The sequence below is a fragment of the Haemaphysalis longicornis genome, unplaced genomic scaffold (genome assembly GCF_048455015.1).
Source record: "Haemaphysalis longicornis isolate Haplotype H1 unplaced genomic scaffold, Haemaphysalis longicornis Haplotype H1 scaffold_2, whole genome shotgun sequence".
Lineage (NCBI taxonomy): Eukaryota > Metazoa > Arthropoda > Arachnida > Ixodida > Ixodidae > Haemaphysalis > Haemaphysalis longicornis.
Window position 1 is genome coordinate 208,915,965 of NW_027526295.1, and position 19,470 is coordinate 208,935,434.

At 49.7% G+C, this 19,470-nt stretch overlaps 1 protein-coding gene across 4 annotated transcripts in view; it reads left to right on the forward strand.

Moving 5' to 3' along the window:
- Positions 1 to 126: 126 nt before the first annotated feature.
- LOC144169854 (band 4.1-like protein 4) overlaps positions 127 to 19,470 on the forward strand; it is a 135,415-nt gene continuing 116,071 nt past the window's right edge. The window contains exon 1 of one of the 4 annotated variants that reach the window (XM_077699245.1): positions 127 to 837. In XM_077699245.1, the coding sequence (XP_077555371.1) occupies positions 751 to 837 (87 nt within the window). In that variant the 5' untranslated portion in view covers positions 127 to 750. Of the gene's footprint in view, positions 838 to 5,542; positions 5,802 to 19,470 lie in introns of those variants that run through there. The other 3 variants (XM_077699244.1, XM_077699243.1, XM_077699247.1) reach the window with 3 other exon arrangements.

Sequence of the window (19,470 nt, forward strand, 5' to 3'; positions counted from 1 at the left end):
ATTATGGCAACTAAAATAACACTAATGATTGTTGAACTGTTTATTCGTTTACTCAATTTTTGTTCATGATAGTTCTACGTGATGGCGCCACAAAACTGTCCAAAAGTAAACGCACTTGCATTTTTTATCCAGTGGTAAAAGCAGTAAATGCTTCAGCCTATTCATGAGGCGAAGACTCTAAAACTACGTCTATGGATTCGCGTTATCCTAGAAGCAACGCGCGGCGGTTCTGAAAACAGGTATGACAGCCTTTTGCAGCCGTTGAGCATCTTGGCTAGAAAAAAAGCAAGGAAGAGAAAACCGGAGCTGTAAAGGCGAGCGTAAAAAAAGAGAGCGAGAGTGTGCGCGGCGGAGAGGTCTGTTGTCCCGAGATGCCGCTCACTGGCAAAGCACCACACCGCATCGGGAAAGGTGTGCAACAGGTTCGCTGGGGGGCCGATTGTCTCCGCGGTCGTCCTTTTCTTTGCTCCCCTTTTGCGTCTCCCGCCGCTTCTCAGCGCGAGTGCTGAAGAGTCATGTCACGGGCAGCGTCCACGGATCTGCGCCCTCCGCTGCCTTGACTTTGGATTTAGCCGCGCGCTCGACGAAATCCGTCCATCGGAGGAGGCGTCGTCGGTCATTCTCGCTGGGGGATCTTCCCGGAGGAATCTGCTCTTCGGTGTCAACACGGTCGCCGCGCGAAGATCCTGTTTTTAGCCGCTGCCGGCAAGTGACCGACGCGCCGTACGCACGCGGTGCTTGTGCTTCGCCATGAAGTGCTGCTTCGGTGAAAAACCCAAGACCTTCCACTGCAAGGTGGTCCTTTTGGACGAAACCGAACTCATCCAGGAGATCCAGGTGAGTCCCTTGTATCTTACGTGCGCCGCGCGTGTCTTGGTCAACAACGAACGGGTCACTCGTCATTTTGCCGATTTCGGCAGGGGAGGTGACAATTATAAGATCATATTTATAACCAGCGTTGAATTTGAAGCTAACACCTACTCTGCGTCGCAGAGAAACTAAGAGAAGTCAGTGAACTTGTATCTGTTCAATTCGACACCATAAAAGCTGCGCATCATACGGGCTGCAAGCTTCGGCTGTCGTTTTTTGTTGAAAAACAGCTCGATAGAATTGCGGGTCTTATTCACAGTTTGCGACGCTTGATATTGTATTAAAAGAGATGTGTGTGCTGCCTAGATAACCGCATTGATAGTGAAAAAAATAAAGTTGACAGTTGAGTGACTTGACCATGACCAGCCACAAATCATACGGTAGAAAAATTCGACTTCGGTCAATCGACAGCAGCAAAATGGTCCCGGCAGCTTTTGAAACGTGGATACTGCGCAAGCTGAATTTTTGAGTGCGCGCGTATGTGCGTTTATTGGGACCGAACAAGATAAACGGCGCCGAAACGTAAAACAGAATCCGCCTGCTGTCACTGCCGATCGATGCTGAAATGTTTGGACCCTCGTGGTGGGCGGAACGCGACATACATCATTTCACAAGTTGCCTGCATCCCTGTGGTGGCCACATAGCTTTCAGCTAATGCGGACACCGGCGGAAGAAAAGTGACAATAGGCGTTGGGGCCCCGGAAGGATATTTCAGTCCCTTCGCTGTGCAGGTGCAACCGCCTCGGTACGACGGCCCCCGTGGAATGTCACGGTGAGTTGGACGTGGATTACTTGAGAGCTGTGTAGCCTCTCCACAGTGCTGCACGAAGCTTGTGAAATGAACTGCAGAACACTTGGTTCCGTGATCTATGGCAGACTGATTGGCAACGCCAAGATTCTGCCTGCTTGGTACTAATTCAATCTGACTGCGCTGAGTGACAACAAAAGGTGATGAAATCACTGGGGGATGTACCCAAGTCTAACGCAAACTACCAACTGCTTTATTCGCAAAGGGAAGGTGAAAGAGCAACTACAAAGCATACAATGACGCGTGTGATTCTTCATTTTATGCAGTCAAGAAGTCTTATATCGCACTTCGGTACACCGAGGGGCATGTATATGTATACTTACATTTTTTTTCCAAACAAATACAAATAACTCTAGCTTGTGATGCAACGCTCGTCCAAGGTGCATCCGCACAGCGTGCTGTCACAGTGAACGAGCACGCACTACGCCCGCCGCCGTGTACTGAAACGAGGCCGTGCGTTCGATTCCCGGCGGCAGCGACTGTTAGTCTGTTGGAAGCAAAAAAAAACCGGCCATGTGAGCGGGTCGTCGGCGCGCGTTATAGAGATCTCCTGTTGGCCTAAATTTAGCTTTCTTTGCAGCTCCCAGCCCAAATTTGAACTCGATCTAGCATTGCATCGGTTGTATACCGTCCCACGCCACCTGTCTGCGACGCGGTCAGTGCACCGGAGGCGTCGCCCTAATAGTCGCCTCGTCCGAGCGAGCACTTTAATCGAACGCTTCAGTCACTCGTCGAAGGTGCAAATTGGGCATTATACATGCACGGCACAAAGGGCCATAAATCACCGTTTCGCACACGGGAGCTCTCTCGCGTATAGGCGCTGCTGGGTGGCTGCTGCTGGTCGAGTCATTCGCGCGTGCCGTGCCTTTGGCAGATTTGTCAGAGTTAATGTCCACGAGGCTTTGTCTCTGGTGAGCGATGCGACGAGGACTGCTTCATGCATTGGAAGTACTCTCGGCGGGTTCTACCTGAACAAGACGTAAGTGATTAACAGGGTGTATTACAGAGTTGTTAAACACGGATTGTTGTGTTCTTTTCAACAGTACGCTGATGCATTAAAGTACAGTCACAATATTTCGGCTAAAAAAAGTCTCCCTGCCTTGCTGCTATCGACTCAACCGTTTCCTACGCGCTCGTGATTTTTCCATTAGGCTAAGAAAACTGGCCTCGTTATAAGCGGTACTTCGTTAAAATCGGGGATGATTTGATCTCTATGGGGACCGTGAAGCACGTTGACTAAAGCAAAATTTTGAATATATATATATATATATATATATATATATATATATAGTAGAGAACACAAGAGAAGAAAAACTTCGAACAAGGTAAAAGCACGATTGTGGCCTACGTTTCAGCAAAGAGAACTTGCTTTCCTCAGGGCCCTGAGGAAAGCAAGTTCTCTTTGCTGAAACGTAGGCCACAATCGTGATTTTACCTTGTTCGAAGTTTTTCTTCTCTTGTGTATATATATATATATATATATATATATATATATATATATATATATATATATATATATATATATATATATATATATATATATATATATATATATATATATATATATATATATATATATATATGTCTGTGTGTGTGTGTAAAATTGCGAATTTCACTAAGCGTAGTAAAAAAAACAGCCTAACCGTTTTCCCTATGCCTCCCTTGGCGTTGTAGACTGCCGCCCTTCTTTCTGTATTTCCTCAACGAGCACCTCACTTCCTAACTATATACATGAGGCGTTTTTTTTTTTCTTTTTCCGACATGAGACAAATCCGCCTAAAGCAAATTTGAGAAAAAACGGAATTTTGTTACCGATCTAAATGCAACGCATATGATATGTTTTACACGTAGGCTAGGTGAAGTTTATGGCCACAAGCAATTAGAGATTATTCGCCGAATTTGAGCAATATTGGGATGATAAGTTTGGGTTTGACTCATATTGAAATAAAACACTCAAGTTGATGCGACATTCTTAAGAAAACTTTATTTAAATTGACTTTCAAGGATGGTGCGATAGAGTTTTGGTGGAGAAAGCATTGAAGATATGCAGCAGGGCTTCAAGAACAGTAGAACTATACATGAAGAGCAGGTGAGTCCTCTTGTCACCATTAGCTGCTCTTTTCGAATACTTCAGGATTATTTTCTTGGCACGCGTGAAGCCACTCAGGAAGTAAGCAAGCTCTCCATTGCCTTGCCATCAATTTACAAAACGCTTCACAAGAAGGCTGCTCATATATTCTTCACCTTAATGAATTAATTTGAACCCTTAGAGGGGGTTTGGGGGGGAGAGGTAGATTTGCCACGGCTTGTAAGCGGTGGCTATTTAGTTAAGTACTAAAATGGTAAATAGGGGCTTAAAAATAAACATAACCAGAGTTACTCTGTAGGGTCGGAAGAGATGAGGTGAAATCATTGTTTCACATCTCTGTTTCATTTCGTTTACTTCTTCTGTTGACTGTCGTCGACGTGTGGGGACAGCTTTTTCGCCGATATCCTGATTGCCGTCTGAATTCATGATAAGCCAGCTCCGAAAATAAAAAAGGACTTCTGAAAACCCCCAGAAAACAGTCTGAACGGTCAAGTCAAAGGCAATTGACTCCCATTGGGCAAATGGATTTGTCTCATTTTGATCCGTGAAACAGCAGGATCTGGCTTAGTTTCGATACAAACTACGACCTGCGTACACGTTTGCAGGGCTCACTTATTTTCTTGTCACCTCTTTTTCAGGGGAAAGTTGCCGAGTTTTTCTTGTCACTGCAGTTTTATCTGACTTCGTTTCGTTTCGGGGATCTGGCTCATTTCGAAAAAAAAAAAAACCTCATATATATTCACGTGTGTGTCCCAGTCAGCATGCAGGGAGAAGTAAAAATTCAAGCAGTTCTACTCAACTTGAAAGCTGTCGGAAGTGCAGAGCAGTGATTCGCCATATATAAGGGCTGTGGCGCCGTTCTCCGCTCTTTGCTACCACCCGTCACGCTCTTTTCCTCTATATCTCATTCCTCTCTTGATGAATTGAACAGATGTTTGTTCAATGCAATTCAATTTTCCCGCCTTCGAAGTGCTCGCGCGCCTTCTCCTAAGACAGCTCGCATCATTTGCTTTACCTTTTGTTTCTTGTTCTGTTTGAAACAGCTCGAGCAGGAGCTGTGTTCTTCTTGTGCTTGTTTTCATATCGGGCATGCTGGAGCCTTTCTGCGCCATTTCGAACGCGTCGATATTTTATTCTTCCGCAGCCATTTTTTTTTTTCGCTTACTATTGTAAAAACCAACCCAACGAGCTTTCCTGACTAAATGAACGCGTGGCCTCTGGGCTGAGCCGCGTTATCGTCGTAGCCGAGTGAATGATGGCAGGACCGAATAGTGAAAGAAAGCGAGGGAGGAGATTGTCGCGAAATTGTGAGGGCATGGCGGTTCGACGTGGCGGCGCGAGCGCTCTCCGAAAGTGTGCGGTGGGGGAGAGGGGGGGGGGCAGTATTCTGTGCCCACACGAGACGCTCGTCCGCGACACTGGCGAAAACGTTAGGGGGGCGTGTACGTGACGATGGTGTGCCTATCGCCCTTTTCCCCTATCGGCACGGTGACTATTTCTTCTTTGACGCCGTTGCTGATCGCGGAGGCCGTTAATATACATGCACACAAACACTCACCCACCGAGCCACGCACCAGACCTTTGACGCGCTCCCCCACTGCGCAGGCGCTGAGCAGGCTCACATCACGCGTCCTCTTTTCTACTCGATGTGCTATCATTCGTTATGCCGCGTTCGTTTGCTTTTGCTGAGCCAAGTTCAGACACGACGTTCCTTTCATCGAGTGGCCACGCACAGGTTAATTGTGGTCGACCCTTGCATTCCTTGCGCACTAAAAGTGCGCGCAGTTTGGTTAGTTGCAAATAAAATGCGCGAAATTTTAAATAGCCAGCAGGACCCAGCAGTGCATCCGAACGCAGGTATACTGCACTTGTACGCCGCCATGAAACGGCACGCGTGGCACCCGCAGTCTCTAGCATCTGGCTGAGGCCGAGTTTTTCCGGTGTTTCGCGGCTTCTTTCCATCGACATGACAGCTCTTGTCGTAGTTATGCCTGAAGAGAGCGCAGCTGCATGGGAAGGTTACCCATGTTATAGGTAGGAACTTTACTTTCCACAAACCAATGCGTGTCTTTTTTGAACATAACATATTAAATGTGCGTTGTGGAAGGAACAACTGGAATTCAGGGGAAAACGATAAGTACAATTGTGCGGGGTTATTCGTGGTGTAGCCATTGATATGAGGCACGGATGTTTTTGCTGGGAGGAGCGCGTTGCATCGTCTTTGCGAAGACGACGCAATTTCAATCGATAGCGAGGGTGCTAATCCACACGAAGGCACATTTTCCCCCATCGGCATCAGATTTTATAAATGCGCTGTGCAAATGAACGCTTGCTAGACTGACCGCAGAGGCAGATGCAATATAATAGTTATAGCATAGCGGAGGACCGGTCCCGGTACACGGTACCTGGTAGGTGTCTGGCGCCACTGCGCGTGCGCGTGGGCAAGTGTGCCGACCATGTACCGGTATTCCGACCGGTACATGGTATAACTCTGTAATAATGCACTTCACTTGAAGGTTCGAGCCACTGACCACCAGGGATGTTGTGACCTCCGGTTGGCTCTCCCTTTTTTCCCCTTTAGTACCGTACACCGTCGGCTACGTCCACTACTGCAACCTCGCGCGAAGCGCTTAGACAATCATCATAATCACCAGCCTATCTACGCCCACTGCAGGGCAAAGGCCTCTCCCATTAATCTCCAATTACCCCGGTCCTGTGCTAACTGCGACCAATTTATCCCCGCAAACTTCTTGATCTCATCTGTCCATCTAACTTTCTGCCGCCCCCTGCAACGCTTGCCTTCTCTAGGGATCCACTCTGTTACCCTTAATGACCAACGGTTATCTTGCCTTCGCATTACATGCCCTGCCCACGTCCATTTCTTTTTCTTAATCTCTACTAATATGTCCTTAACACGTGTTTGTTCCCTGACCCACTCCGCTCTCTTCTTGTCCCTTAATGTTACACCTATCATATTCCGCTCCGTTGCCCGCTGTGTCGTTATTAATTTAAGTTGAACCCTCTTAATGAGCCTCCAAGTTTCCGCCCCGTAGGTGAGTACCGGTAAGATGCAGCTGTCATACACTTTCTTCTTCAGGGACAATCGTAGGCTGTCATTCATTATATGAGAATGTCTGCCGTATGCACTCGTGCACCCCATTCTTATCCTTCTAATTACCTCTGCCTCATGGTTGGGATCCGGGCTCACAACTTGGCCTTAGTAGATATATTCGCTTACCACTTCCACTGCCTCGCCACCTATCTTAAACCGCTGTGCTGTCCCGAGGTCATTGATCATTACTTTGGTTTTCTGCATATTAATTTTCAGGCCCATGGTTCTACTCTGTTTGTCCAGTGCGGAAAGCATGCTTTGCCATTCGTCCCCCGAGTTACTTAGACAATGCATTTATTTTATTCTGGTGAACGTCCTCGCGCTTTCAGATTACGCCGGTTTATTTCCTCCACAATGTTACAAGCGGAGTGCACGATGTCCCCTATACAAGCGCTGCAGGACCTATCCTCTTTGCCGCAGTGAAGAAGAAGAAAAGAAGCACCGACTTCACCCATCTCGTGACAGAGTAATGTCTTTGAAAGTGGGGTACAGGACAACAACAGCAGAATGGTGCACACACGTCAGAAGCGTGCAGGGCGTGATTAGTGTCGCTTACGTTCAAATCTTCCCGTCCGAGTTTGCGTGTCTCGTGCGGATTATATACTCTCGTCTCGTCTCGCGTTCGATGCGACCGTCTAACGCAGCGCGCAAAAGATCCGCCGAAGTCGTCCGCGACTTCGCCCGTTCTGTGCGCATCGCTTGCGCGCACTTAACCTCGCGATTTGCATCGCACTTCGTGCGCATCGCAAACAAAGCGCGAAGGGGCAACAACAGCGGTGCACCACTCCACACGTCGCGCGGGCCCAGCGAAACGGGGCCGCGGCACGGGCCACGAAGGAGATGCAACGGAGGAGGCACTTAAAGGTAGTCCGATGCGAATTACGATGTCACGGATCCACAGCGTCTGTTTTTTTTTTTTTTTTTTTTTCGTGGAAAACGTCTCTTTTTCCATGCTCCGAACCGCGGACATTGGGAGATCGGTGTCCTGCACTGGCCAATGGCGTGAAGACATATTCTTGTTCACGTACCCATCGTGGTTGCGCATTGGCCAGGGGCTGCGGTTGACATTTCAAGGTCGGTACGCGTTCATGTGCATGTGTTCAGTGGCGTCGCAACGACGTTATGGATGTTTAGCTGCTCACCCCGAAATTTTCTCGCCCGTGCCCTGCTGCCTGTTGAGCATGACGCCACCCTATAGCTGCGTCTCGTGCGAACGTGTTGCTATAAGAGGCATCGGTGGCCTACGAAGAAGCAAACAGCGCAGTAAAAACAATGAACTAAGAAATCGCACAGTCTACGTCATTTTATCGTAAGCATATATCATGCACTCTCACCATGAACTATAAGCAATCACGCGATATGATATCCGTAAAATGGGCTGGTGCGTGCGTGATGTCCTGTGCACGTGCGCGGAATTACAATACGCTAAATTGCGTTTTTTTTTCTTCTTCTTCTTCTTCTTCTTCTTCTTCTGCTTCTGCTTGCAACTACACATCTCGTAACCGTAGGTACTTGAAAAGCCGATGTCAACCTCCGAGTGAACGCGTATGCAGCCCTGGCTAGGCGTCTGCACGAGTGCACCCGCAAAGGGTAACACGAAAGTAACACCACAGTCAGCACGAGTGAGCGCGAAAGAGCGACATCGAGACGGCAATTTTCCGCTCAACGGTACGCCGGAATTGTTCTCACGGCGGACCTCAATGAGCGGTATCGAGGGAAGCCGCCTGCCTCTTCTCGGCGCACACAGCTTGCCGCGCGTCCAGGGTCTGCCGTGGAGCCTGCCGGTAGGCCCCCTGTGCTTTCCTTGGTTTGTTTAGATCGCCGTCTTGTTGCGTTTGCGCCTCTCTCGGATGCTAGTGCTCACCGCTGATGGCCAGTCTTTCTGTCTGCTTTTAATGGCCGCGGCTATTCCGGCTCGCCTGTCCTCGCCGCCTGCCTTGGAAGGAACGGCGCTCACTCCGCAGACAACGGTGATTTTCCCGTCGTTGGTTATTGAGAAGGCGGCCTGGTTGCTCGTCGATCGCTGCTTCTGCACTTTGTTTTTTCGACCCTTTCCTCGGTTTCTGACTCTCCATTTGCCCGAATGCGCGCTGACTTTCATCTTCAAACAATGCAGAGCGTATTGAGTCCCCCCCACCCCTTATTTTTTTGTTGTTGTTGTTAGCGTCCACTTTTTTTTCCCCCTCACTTTTCCAACCGCCGAGTGGTCGTAAGAAAAGTCGGCCGGGCCAGGTTTCTTCACGCTCGCATCCATTCCTTTTCCTTTTATCGTCGCGTCTAGACTGCGAGTTCGCCGTAAACACGGCTATTCGGAGTGTGTCCTGATTGTTGTAAAAGGCGACGCTGGACGGAAAACAATTGCTTAAAACCTCGAACACGCTTTTTCATTGGCTGAGCACGGCGGTGCTCCAACGTTGTGCGCTAAATGCGCGTCGACAAAGCCCCCTGCCATCCTTGGTGGGCGTGCCCGCTTAGCTGCTCATCTCGCCTGTTTCTGTGTCAAGTGTGCTCACGTGCCAAAGCGAGCTTTCCTTACAAGCTTTCCTCGTCGTTGCCAGCAGCTGTGAAAAACGATCGAGCGGGTCTGATATATATGATAACGGCACTTTTCATGATGCCCCCTGCGATATATAGTACGGCTCTAAATTCCTTGTCTCACTATACAAGTAGGTGTAGACATGGGCGGTACATCGCTTACGCGCGTAACGCTAGCATTTTTGCTTAGTTCGCCATGAGCACCAGATGCTCAGCCAAGAGACGTTGTTATTTGCCATAATGTCACGCCCCTCTTCGTACATGACCGCTTCTGCATGCGGCCTGCCTTTGAACTCTTCCTACGCAGCTCTGGTTACATTCCGGGTGGAGATATACGCAGCTCTCTGGCAGCCAGTACGAAGGAACATGCGCCCAAGAAGGTCAACATTCTCGACAGTTCTGGTCCAGGTCGTTGGGTGAACAAAGACGTAAAAAAACTGTGGTTGATTCCTCTGTCATGGGAATCGGTAAAACACGAAAGTGAAATGTGCAGCGAACTCTGCAGCTGAGCATGATTCGCGGGTCGGCGGGTGTCTTGTGGGTGTGCTTGGCGAGCGACGTCCTGCTGGCGGATCGCTTCGGCAAAGGTGTACTGGCGTCATTTCCGTGACGGAAATGACGTCAATGAAATTTTCGTATATCCCGGAATAAACACTTTCGTGTTAAAAGCATCATCAACCAAAACCCTAAACAGTGGATTTCTGTTTACATTTCTGATTTTGGGACGCAGACTTTTATACGTTTTCTGAAATGTACGATTATTTAAAAAACTAACCAGCCCTTCTCTTAAAGAAAACAGGGGTGCGCGCGAAGCTTGTCATCAGTCATTATAAACCAAACCAAAGCTCAAAACCCAAACCAACCCCTGACCCAACCCACCAAACAGCACCCAACCCACTGGCTGAGTTTGACCCGATCTTTAAACAAACCATGCCACACAAACACTCGCACCAGATAAAGAATCACCCATCATCACATAAAAAGAAAAACGTTATCACCTCATCCCATACATATTCACTTCCGCTCACGCTGTAGTTCTCGGCAACTTTCAAATCAGCCGCTCACCTTCCGGTATGTAGCGCGGATTACGCCCATGCCAACGGCGGTGCAGTAAACAGGGAACATGAGTCTGGTGCCCGCCCATTTCAAATTAGCGGATCATCTCCCGGCGTGCAGTGCGGCATAGCAACGGCGGCGTCCGTGGCAACGACGCAGCGCAAGACCACCTCTGACGTTTTGCATATGAATACCGCGTCCTTATGGCGCAATCGGAAGACGTCGGCATCAGAACTCGAGGGACCCAGGTTCGATTCTGACCACGGAAAGCGTTGTTTTTTTTTAGTGCAGAGCACTTTAGGGCCTCGCCTTGTCGTCGTAGCTCGCTGTAACGGTCGATGTCAAACGACGCCGGAATTAGGCGGTGCCGCGAGATAACGGACCCAAGAAGAGCCCGGCGTTCCGTCGTAGGGCGTCTCGTAGAGACATCGAAAACCAAGTTGTTTAAATAGCCATAACCGGTGGAAACTCAAAAAAAAGAAAAAAGCTGCAGGTACATCTGACGCAAAATATACGTAATTAACCGGCAGCACCCGCGTTGATTTAGTTCGGAACGCTCGTTGGGTTGGTTTTTGCGATAGTAAGCGAAAAAAAGTGGCAGTGCTACGCCGGCGCGTGCGGGAGGAAACGCAAGCACAAAAAGAACAGAACAGAGCTCCCGCTGGCGCAATTTCAGGCGTGAGGGGGGCGTGAGCACTACGGAGGCGGAAAATTTGAATTGCTTTTGATGGTAGCAATGACCGGATAACGGCGCTACAGTCCATTATGGCGAATCACTTTCTCTGCACTTCCTTCAGCTTTCACATTGAGAGGAACGGCTTTAATTTTGTTTCTTGAGACGCTTGATTCTTTTATGGAACAACATCACGTGCTTCCAAGACACAAGGAAGTTGCTACAAGCTTCGCTTGAAAATGTGGGCACCTTCGCTTGGGCATCTTCTGCGGCCACTTTCGAATTGTTCAGCGAAGAGTAGTGTGTTCATGGCCGTTTGGGTAGCATTGCATTTGCGGACCGTCTCTATATACTAATCTCATGGTTAAGGCTTGAATTGTACGCAGGCTCATGGGAAGTATTCGAGGGGGGGGGGGGGGGGGGGGGCATCACAGGGGGTAGGCGCCGTGGGGTACCAGTATTACATTGCACTTCATCGCCGTACATATAGGCTCATTCTTACAAATGGCGTCTATTGAAGTGAAACAGTGCATGCTGTGCTGCTATTTCAGCACCAGCGCAGCCTATATAGTCTCGGGCACACGTGTCTGGCGGGTATCGACAACTCTCCTCGCAATGCAGCGTCCAGCATCGATGCATCATACCAAGTGGGTCACCGCAGCCCCCGAAGAAGGCGGCCCGCATAACTCTTTTTCTGGCTCATTACCGCTCCGCCGATGACCTGGCCACCGGCACCATCCTCTTCGCGTGCGGGCCTCGGAGCAATCAAGGACGGCCTTTGACGGCTGCGCACTGACGGCAGATGCTGGCACCGCTAGGCAAGCGGGAGCAATTTGCGCCTACGGTCCTCCCGTGGGAAGAAAAACGCCGCGGAAGGTCTCCGGCACCTGCCTGGTATACACCTTCATGATCTCCCGGCGGTTGCAGTATTGCGCCGTCGATCGGGACCCTTTACGCAAGGTCATGAAGGCGTGCTCTGAGGGCGTACTAAAATAGCTGTTCGCCGCCACTTGCCTTCCTGGGGCGACGAACATAAAATTTCGCTGCTGCAGCACGCTTTCTTCTTTTCTTTTTTTTTATAGCCAACTTCCTGTGCGCACACAGCGAGAATACACCTTGCTTGGAGTCTTGGTTGACATTTCGGGCTGCAAAGGCGTACAGTATCCATATGCGTCCCTCATTCCACGGTTTTACCAGGTATAAACCGTGCAGTAAGGAACGTTCGCGCAACTCCCAATACACTTCACCGATAACGTATCCTGCAGCTGCCCGAAGTTGCTGTTTGAAACTAGGAGACGACTTGGCCATTTTTACTACATACAAGTAGAGTCCTTCAATACTTCTCTTGTACAACCGACAAACAAAGGCGCCTTCCAGCATTCTCATTAAAAAAAAAAAAGTTTTTTAGGCACCGATCTCTAACGTGCGCCGAAATGTTGACACGTTCTCTCATCACCAGCAAAAAATTCACGTATCTCCACGAAGTGAATCATGACGAGTGGGCGAAGCACTGGGTATCGTTCTTACCGTAAATCACTCGCGCATGTAAATGAGTGACAACGCGTGTGTACAGTATATACAATTCCAACCCAATCCGATGCAATTAAATTTAATACAAACCAATCCAATGCCCCTCGCGCATGCGCAACACTGTGTACACGGACGCCAAGCCACGGACAAAGCGAGGTCCTAAGGTGCTTCGCCCCTAAAACAGCCGCCGCGGCCAGGACTGCACCCGCTCAGCAGCATGGCCACTAAGCCACCGCAGCGGGTGCATGCGGCATTCGAGGAAGGTGTACTTCGCTGGCGACGGAGCTGCCCAAATAGCGGCTTGGTTTGGCGGGTGTGTAATTACAAGCCCGCTTCATACACATGCCCGTTGATTCGCTCAAACGGTGGCGTATGCGCGTGGTCTTCGACAGTCAAATGACGGGCTTTTCTTGCGCGATGTAGTGAAGGGAAGCAGGAATGCGGCTCCGTTCACAGGTTCCACCTGTGACTATCCAGTTCCGTTGGACCCAGCCTCGCAGCTTTCCTCCGGCTGCCCTGCCCGCGTTGCCGATGACGGTTCGCGAGGAGGAGGAACAGCGGCGGTGCCATTGCAGTCCGTGCACCAGCTGATGAGAACCGTCGCACACCCACGGCGTATTCGCATCGACGCCGCAATATGCATGCGCCGTTCACCGGATGACAGCTGCCGGACGTGCCCAGCCGCCTCCGCTGTCCTTGCATGGTGGCTCGTTTGCCGACCGGCCGCTCTTGCATCTGCGTCTCAAGGAGATTGTACTACGCCCGATCGCCAGAGGAGGGCTTCGCACGGTGCATAAGCGCGCTTTTTTTTTTTTTTTTTTTTTTTACGAGGCGCCGCTCCCTTTATTTGCTCCGAACGAAATGGACGAACGACAGAACAGACGGCGTCCAGTTGTCGACGCTGACACTGCTTCAAGCGAAATCACGCCTGAAGGTCACACGTCAAGCCGGGCGCAGTATATTTCCTTTGTGGTTCGACTCGGATAGCTCCTGATCGCACAACACACCCGCCGTGTTGGCAGCTCGGGGACGTTCGTTGTCCGAGGTCACGGGTTCGGTTTCCGATGGCTATGTTTTACGACAGCCGTAAATACAGTGGATGTTGTTTTTACGGACGGGCGATTTCAACCATCCGGCCCGCATAACAACGTGCCCAATTAGCAGCATTCCAGCACGGGCGCGCCTGCACGAGCATGTCTGCAGCACCGTGCTATGATAGCATGTCAGGGCTTTAAAGGAGCCATGAAGACAAAATACAAGTTTGGTTCATTATAGAAAGGCTGCTTTGTCCTGGTAAAAATAATACCGATTTCATTGCAAACTTCCAAAAAAAATAACGGAGATATTAAAGAAAACGTGTGAAGCTGTGGCGACGCGCTAGCCAGTTTCAAGCAACTTTTCTATGACGTCACAGAATCTTGTTTGGGCAATTGACGGCGGCCGAGCTAATCAATCGCCAGGACACATGACTGAACGATTGTAGTGGGGCAGCTAGTTCCGTTTGATCGAATCACTTGAATGCTAACGTGCACCTAACACACTGAAAATTATATTTTTAGTGCTGTCCCATATGACGTCACTCGCGCCGATAACACGTCACTGTGGCGCGAAATTTGAAGGTTCTTAAGTATTTCTTGTGTTTTTATCGGTTAAAAAACGTCTTTCGTGGCCGGAATGGAGCTGAGTGAACTTTGAAGTACTGAAGCCTAACTCTTTAAAGGTAAACAAAGTTGTATTTTCTCTCCATGGAACCTTTAAGTGGTTAAGAAAGGCTAGAAACTAGAATTGGAAACGCAGCGGTATAAAAAATAATGAAAGGTTGATCTCTTGTAGATCGCTATAGGTGTGTAAGCACGGACCCGTACGTTTCTGGAGTTCTGTTGAAACATATTGATTTGCTTATAACGTTTCGTGGTGTTCTGCTGAGACACCTTCAAAAGCTTTACATGTTTCTTTTGTAACACCTTCGCATGTTTTGTTTTTTTTTAGGGGGGGGGGGTTGGTTTGGTTGTTATACCCCTTATCCCAACGCGCCAGTACGTACAGTGTACTATAGAAGATACAGCTGTGTCGTTCGGCGGACAAACTAATGGAGAGCGCGGGTCACTCTAGCGATGAAAAAATGCATGGGGCGCAGGCGTTCCCCAGACAACTCCTGTTGCAGCCAGCGTCACCTAAAAGTTTTTAAACCAAAATTATTTAGGTTTTCTTTAAATAAAACATTATGCCGTAAAATAGAAAAAAAAACAGGACTATTTAAAGGGACCCTGCAGCACTTACCATCGACTACTCGGAATGTATTTTGGGGTAAAGTCTATTGTCCCAGCAATCTCCTCCCGCAAGAATTATAAAAATCCGTTCATTTTTGCCAAAACTACGCGCGATGGGAAACCGTGCATAATTGTTCCCCCTCAATTCGACCGCGGACAACGCGACGAAAGCTGCATGCTTTCGGAAGCTGCATGCTCGGCGGCCTTCGATATATTACAGGCCGGGGAGTTCTTTCTCCTTTTGTCGGCAATGTGGAGGAGTATATTTCCGGCTTGGTGCCACACACACACACACACACACACACACACAAAAAAAACAACAACAAAAACAGGCATGGCTGTTTGCTCGCAAGCACGCGCTCAGGCTGGTAGGGCGTTTTTCAAGCAATAAACGTTTGTTTTCGAGTGGTCGCGTTGGAAGGGGAGTATTGAGTTCGTCACTCAAACTCGCGCGCGCACTCAAAAGCCCTAAGAAACGTCAAAACTGTGCGCACAGGTTCAGGCATAGAAGAGGTTACACAGCGCCGGCGACCGCGGATCGTCACAGGAAATGCGAGAAATAAGCCGCGGAAATGACCAGCTACAGCCAATAGGACAGCCATGGCCTCAATGATGTCGTTTAGGCCATGCCAGGGGTGCATAACGAGGAAAATTGAAGGGAGTACGGTTGGTTTTTTCGTGTCTTTCACAGCGATTTGCACGCTCACCGCTTCACGTGCACGTGCAATATTTGGCTCAGGTATTCCTGGCAGTGTAATCTAAACATCGCGCAGGTTTACTTGCACTGCTCAAAGAGTGTTGCAGGGTCCCTTTAAGGCAATAAATAAGGATAAATTTAACAATAAAAACTTATGAAGTCATTTGATAAGCAACAGCCGCCAGGGGCGCTGCTTATAACAGGAGTTTTTGAGCAGAAAACGGACTCGCCAGACCAGCCCGAACGACACACCTCTCTCTCTTCTAGTACACCACAACGTACACCACAACGCCGCCACGCGACGTCATCCGTTTGCACACGGTGGGCTGCCGTTCAGAGGCCCGCGAGCCGCGAGCCGACAGCAACACGGAGTCCCACGAGCAGAGCCGACCGGTTCGAGCCTCCAATGCTTACAGAGAGGGAAGGAGAGAATAGAATTCATTGTCATCACTGTGGAAGACAAGTGCACCGTGCGGGAGAGTCTGGTGTCTTTGTCCAATCAGACGGCGGTCAGGAACCCGGGCTCCCTGGCGGCGTCCTCTGCCTATTGTATCCCGGGAAGAGAGCTGAGCAACGTGGCCTTCCACAGCTCCTTACTTGTATGCCTCGTTCAGGGGCCTGTGGTTTATCGGGACATTGGCAAATCATGTGTCGTACAGCGGCGGTTGCGCATGAAGGAATTCCCCATGAGATACGGAACCCCGTAGAGCAGCTCGCGGGTTCAATGTAACGGCTCTCCCCAAAGTATGGTAGAAGTTGCTTTGATACTGTACGGATTGTTCCATAAAGGCAACATGTACGCGCCCACGCACCCTTCACACACGCACACAGTTTGCGCCCTACATCATACTCGAATGGATTAATTGAGCACTGCCAACCAGGGGCGTAGCCAGGGAAGCTGTTTCGGTGTCAAAACACCCCCAGAAATTTTCTAAGTGGCCCATCATCCCCTCCTTTCGGCGTTTTCTTTTTTTTTTTTCCTCTAACAATTTTTAAGCACTTCATCTGTAAATTAAAATGTAAAAACGAGAATAAGATAAGGAAACGAAAATAAAACAGTGCTTGGGCGCAGACTATCTTTTAAATTTTTTTTACCGGTGCGGCATAACACCCCAGAAAAAATATTTCTGACTGAGTCACCGCTGCCAACATCACCTGCTCGGTTCCTTATGAAAGACAATTGGTACCGATGACAGTCGATTAATGTGTCGCACGCTTACCCTCGCTGCCCATAGCGTACAAGGGCCAGGGTAAATATAACCAGAGTGACTTTACTTATCGAAAGAAAAACTTCTTGTACGCACTTAATGCGCTAGCGGGCACCCTGCTATATTCTTTCTTTATTACCCTGCAGTACCCGAAGGCGTTATAACAGGCGTATATGCTTATGGTATTGTGAACGGCCGCGTCGCTCCTCCGAGAGAGTAATTTCAGCTCGCGGCCGGATGCTGGCGTGCAGAGGTGTACGTTTACGTTACAGCGTGTATAAGAGTGATTGCTCGCGCACACCCGTCGTCGCGGCCCATTTCGCGGACTCGGCCGGTGCGAGCCGTGGTGCCCAATCTGTAACATCCAGATCGCCGCGTGAGCGAGGGGTGTGTGCGGTATGCGCGCAGTGGAGGGCAAAGGTCGCGCCGGTGGCACGCGCGGTATCTTCGTGACCCCCCGGCGTGACCTCTCGGCGGGTTCACCGCCTCCGCAGCCCGAGAAACGCGGCGCGCTGAGCCGGCAGCCCCTCCCACGACCTCAAGGTCGCCTCTAATCTTCGCCGCCACTCGCGCCCAGCGCGCGCCTCTGGCGATGGCCCAGCCGGGGTGCGCTGTAGCCGCGGCCTGGCCCCGTGGCGCATCTCGTGGCTGCATGGTAGCACGCCTGCACAACCTGTAAACGGAACACTGTGTTGCGCTTCGGCCTTCGCAAGTTCAAGCGTTCGCTACAACCCCACAGCCGTGTGTAGGTGAAGCAGCGAGGCTCCTGCAAAAAAATGGATAGACTGCTGCTTTGCCTACATCCACCATCGATTCCGAATAACAGTGCCCTGCCCGTCTTTGCCTTCTGGAAGCACTGAATGTGTGCTCCTCCATCGTGAGTGAAGTTTCCCACTGAGCAACAGCATGCAGCACCACTCGCAAGGAAAGAGGAATGAAATTTCCTGGAGCTACCTCCGCTAAGTGAGGCGGAGGAGTTCACCCTCTTCAACGTCATAATTTGTGCCCGTCTTTTCAGAATTTTGGGAGGCATCAACAACGCGCTCCCGTCTAATAAATACCTCTTTTTACACTAGGACCTCCCTACAGAGGCTCTGAGATGCTTAAATAATGAGAACGTGTGCCCATTCTTACTTTCCATATTCGGCGGCCCAGAGACAAGAGTTCAGTTTGCTTTTTAGCAGCAGCTATTTGGACTAGTTCTTCACCAATTTACTTTTTATAGACTGCAGGAAAAAGAGAGGCAATTTATACATTCCTGTTTCCCACAGTCTATACAGAGGCTATAGACTTTTTCATTCCTCTGGTCAATTCAAAGTAAAAGTCAACAGAAGGGAAACTAAGGAAACACAGAGTAAACACGAAGGAGGCACAAAGGAAAAGTTCATTTTCATAAGGGCTCTCTGCGCAAAGACATCACCATTGTTGTTATTCTTTTTCCTTTCCTAGCACCGGAGCAATGCTTTCAGCTTTGCGTGGACGTATCGGTCACAGGAAGGCGAGGGCCGAAATATTGTTCGCTTTTTGGTCACCATGTGCGTGCAGTATGTGAAAGTGTAATCAGAATGTTCGTCACCACCACCACGGCGACTTGATCTCCCCCCTGCCAGTTACCGTGTCGTGCACCCGCGCTCCCAGCGGTCGTCCCCGTGAGGGGAAAAAAGAAAACTCGTGGCCGCGTCGGCGAGTGACCCTTCGGGAATCCGCGTCGCTTGTCTCGGGGCTCCCGTTCACGCCTTTGCTGGTTGTCGGCGAGGAGAAAAAGAGTGGCCGTTGTCGGCACGATCAAGCAGCCAGCGGCTCCCCACTCGTGCACGAAAACCGCGCAGACCTAATCCACCTCCGCAGACAGGGCACCCCTAATCGTCTCGGGGTGATGCCGCCGAGTCAACGCGGCAGTCGGGTCGTCGCAAGCAGTTCTTGGTACGCGTTGGCTGACGGAGCCGAGCATGCTCCAGAAGGTTCGATTAACAGCGCATCAAGATTGCTGCGTGATGGATATAATCCTGGCAGACAGTATCGTGTCCTGTTCCTATAGCCATTAATCAGCGGTATTCCAGAGCGAATGTTTTATAATTTAACCTGGCCGAAGCAACAGCTGGAATATGGAGCAGCCTGTAAGGGGACCTTTAGATTAATTTATGTGCAGCCTTCTTTTTTCCACAATCGAATACTAGATTTGTTCGTCGCGCATGAGCTCGACTATTTTCACTCCTTCCGATATGGCGAGGTGCGCGGGATGGAGCTTCGTCACACCATTCAGCGTCCTGATGATGATGATTATGATGATGATGATGATTGAGCGTCCTTCGTTCCCCCCAGCCAAATCCCGTGTAACGTGTTTTGCGTAGTTACATGGTTCAGAAGCACCCAAAGGCCTGCCAATTTTGGCGGGATTTTTTTTTTTTTTTCCATCGCGCTGCTCGCGCCTTCTTCGATGCGTGACGATGGCGTTCTCTCTTTATGCAGTACCGCATGTGATCGCTAATCAACGTTGCTTTCCGATCCAAGGCTTCGCGCCAATAGTGGCTATTTGGGCTTGTTGGTTGATCATGATTAGGGGACTACAGCGCAGCTTGCACACGGACAGAAGGGAGAACTACACATGCTCGTGTGTGTTTA